We start from the raw sequence: 3,612 nt of genomic DNA on the forward strand, positions 1-3,612 counted from the left end.
AGGAGCTGCCGGTCTCCTGCTCAGCTGGCAGCGAATCACCAAAAAAGCAGAGGGGACAGCCTTGCTGAGGCTTGAAACCTTGTCCCTTGGAGGACACACAAAAAACTCCAGCTCTGCTCTTGGGAGCGGAGTAATAAACTCAAATGTAACAGATTGCGTTTACATTTTCTTTAAACAGCATGTATTCTCCAGGAAATGTTTTATGAGCACACTACAAGGGCATTTTGAGAGAGGTTCTTCACATGGACACTTATCTACCATATGCTGCTATGGTCTAGAAACTCATCCTTTTCTTAGATTAACCCTAACATTTTTTGTCATTCATTTTGTCATTTTTGCTTCCAAGTGTGAGAGCTATGCCGTTATCGCTTTAACACATCGTGCAAAAGAACAAAACTAAGAGCCAAAAATTTAAAAAATTCATTAATTTGGCAATGCATCAGTGTTAAGCTGGCACAAAGTTAATGGCACAAGCAATAGCTTGAGTTATTCCAGCTACAATGTCTTGTGCTTTTGTCTTTATACTGAAGTCCACATCTGCTGGTATGGATAATGTTGCAGGAGAAGGGGCACTAGGATGTCTGGTACATTTTTCATTAGTGCTTTGATTTGTTGGGAAGGTAATTGGGAATCCAACCCGCCATTAATCTGGGAGACAAAGTCCCCGCGAAAACTAAGAGTGTACAGGAAGCATCGAAACACACAGCAAGGCACAGCTCAGGGAATTAAATGCCTGATTCCTGGCAATATTAAAGGAAAATTCTTGCAAAGAAAAAAAAAAAGTAGGAAATTTCCTGAATTCTCTGCATTCAGTCAGTATGCAGGGAGCAGTCTCATTGCCCTATCACACATTTGTGATATTAATCACACAAAGCAACCGTTTTTAAAAAAAAAAAAGCCTATTTTGTATCTACTATTAAGGGAATTTTAATAAAGACTTAAGAAGACAGATCTTTCGGAAGCAGTACCAAAAGGAACCTGAGGGAGATAATCATCCAATTCCCTTCTAAACCCATCAAGTGCCTAACGTCACTTGACTCCTTTGCAAATCTGATCGAGGAAATGTAGCTGGCTTCAGGGGTTACTTTCAGCTACCCGTTGCTCATTGCCTTACAGAAAACCTTCCTCAATCGATCCCAAACACCCAAGAGCCCAGTGCTCAGCCCCGGTACGTACAGTCCTGAAGATGACCCACTCGCTGTGGCAGTACTCCAGGGTGCCTCCAAACTCCGGGGTTAATTGCTGTTCATCAATGTATGTCAGCAGGTCGCTCACCGAGCTCAGCATAACAACCTACAAACAAGGCAACTCTGTTAGCTGGTTGATCATCACTTCTACCTAAGTCATACACAGATCAAGCCTACAAATCTTTTATGTATCTAGAAATTGGGTTTGCTCTAAATATTGTTCTACAGCATGGTCGTCTTCTTACGCTTATGGCTTAACATGGCTTTTATTTGATGTATTTGACCATTTTTGTAAGCCAACCCTGATCTCCCAGGTGCTTTCTTCCTTAAATGCAAAGCCCAGTAAGATGCTGCAGTATCTGACTGCAGAACAGAGCCGAAAGCAAAAGTAATGCAGTTTTTTGCAAGGGTGACCAGTAATCTGGAAAAAATACATGCATTTTAATAAGTTATGACTCATTGGCCGATTTCACATAAATATATACTCATGAGTTTTTGTGTGTCTTGATCTGCCCTGGGATAAGTCATGAATTTTCAAAACTGTGCAAATGACAATAATTTTAGAGTGAAAAATGCAAAGTTTGTGAAAATCGTATTATTTCCTAAAGGAAAACATTGGCTTGTTTTGTGGGTTTGCAATTGCCTCAGTCTTAGATTCCATAAATATACTTTTCTTCTCTTAATTATTCTCATTATGTCCTATAATCAAGGTGGCTTTACAAGTCTTGGAAACTTTGACTTGAGAATATGAAACGATTTCAGTTACTATTATAGAAACAAATACCAACATGATGTTAGTATGGAGTTTACATTGAGATGAAAATGGCGATTATGGGTGGAATTCATAGTAAAAGCTTCACTAGACGTGTCTTTCGACTTTTCAGACATCAAACAAATTCCCGAGCATGGTTTTATCCTCCACAGAGGCATGCAGCCTACGTGGGGGATGAGGACAGGTTGAGAAGCCCACCACCCGCTACCATGGACACGCTCTGTGGGGAGCAAACTGCGCACAAAGATGAAAAATGCTACAGGAGAGATTCGGTGGAGAGAAATTTGGTGTAAATAGGGCAGTACTGGCAGAGACACCCAGTGACTCTTCTCATAGGTGCCTGCAGAGTGCGACACTGTCACCCTCCCGACCCGAGGTGCGCGGGCAGCCTCCGACCACGCACAGGCACAGCACCTCTGCACGCTCGTACCGGTAACTTGAGTAGAAAATCCTCCTGACTGAACCGAAATCCAATGTCAGTGAAGGTGCGCTGAAAAAACCCCGTGGGACGAAGAACCATCACTAAGTGCAGGTTCCCTGGGAAAGACGCCTGCAAGGAAACAGAGACGACATTCAACCCGGGGACGTGGCAGATCCAACAACGGCTTTCATATGCTTTGAAAAGGGGAAATCGTTCAGATCTTAGTATTTTTTTCTGATTGCCCTGATAGACTTTTCTTATTTTCAAAACAGGAGGGGAGACATTGTTAAGTGGTTTCGAGATACGGGACCTAACTGCGGGAGAATTGTCCAGTCCCACTTCCCTTTGGCACAGGCAGGAGGTCAGCCGTGCACCTTGGAGGGCCACTTATTACAAACTTTAATACTATATATTGTGTTCAGCATTACAAGCTGCGGAGTGAAATTATGACTTAGCAGCGAACAGAGGGCTAGAACGTCGAGGGGAATGACAGACAGATTGGAAAAGCAAAATTTATTGCCAAACTCGCTAATTATCGCATAACTGCATCAAGCGTACTCTTCTTGTCCCTGGTAATTACCAGGCAACATTTAATTTGTGTTAAGAATTTGGAATTTCCTGTCTACGCTGCTGGAGCCTTTTTACAAGCATATGGTTGGCAGGTGCGTTTTTAAATAGATCTGTGAAAAGGGTGCTTGAGAATGAAAAAGAATTTCTAAGAAAGTAGGAGTCATATCATTAAATTATGAATAAGTGCATGATGCAAAGAACTGAGTTAATTAAGATTTTCTCTGAGATCCTGCCACGCCAGGTTACATTTCTCCATATATTCCTCCTTATATTATCCTCCTCCATTATCCTCCAAGCAAGATGATAGTAGTAGCTGTACCAAGGGTGAGAGTAATGAACGTGTTTAGGTATTTTGCGCCGCAGGGCACTTAATTTATGCCTTCAAAACAAAGATCGCTCCCATAAACATGCATTAGTGTTGTTCAAAAAAGCCATGATTTACAGGTGAGATCTGACATCCATGAACTGCATTGTAACTCATTTGTTACGTTTTCTTGTGTAGGAAAGGTCAGGTTGTGGCTTCCATTGCCCACAACTCCACTTAGAACCGGACAGTGACTTTTAGGATCAAATAAGCCACATAAACTCAATATATCGATCTGCCGTTATTTTAAGTAGGAGCAGAAAAAAAATAAAGAAATGAATGTGAATGAAGTGCCAAA

At 41.7% G+C, this 3,612-nt stretch overlaps 1 protein-coding gene across 1 annotated transcript in view; it reads right to left on the minus strand.

Annotated features, from left to right (window-relative positions):
- Window positions 1-2,509, minus strand: part of MCF2 (MCF.2 cell line derived transforming sequence) — a gene marked incomplete at its 5' end in the record, with an annotated part of 33,859 nt that extends 31,350 nt beyond the window's left edge. Inside the window, 2 exons of the mRNA XM_009582714.1 lie at window positions 1,177-1,293; window positions 2,390-2,509. Coding sequence (XP_009581009.1) covers window positions 1,177-1,293; window positions 2,390-2,509 — 237 coding nt within the window. The remainder of the gene's footprint in view (window positions 1-1,176; window positions 1,294-2,389) is intronic.
- Between the last annotated feature and the right edge of the window lie 1,103 nt (window positions 2,510-3,612).

This window comes from Fulmarus glacialis, unplaced genomic scaffold (assembly GCF_000690835.1).
Source record: "Fulmarus glacialis isolate BGI_N327 unplaced genomic scaffold, ASM69083v1 scaffold4628, whole genome shotgun sequence".
In the NCBI taxonomy this organism is placed as follows: Eukaryota; Metazoa; Chordata; class Aves; order Procellariiformes; family Procellariidae; genus Fulmarus; species Fulmarus glacialis.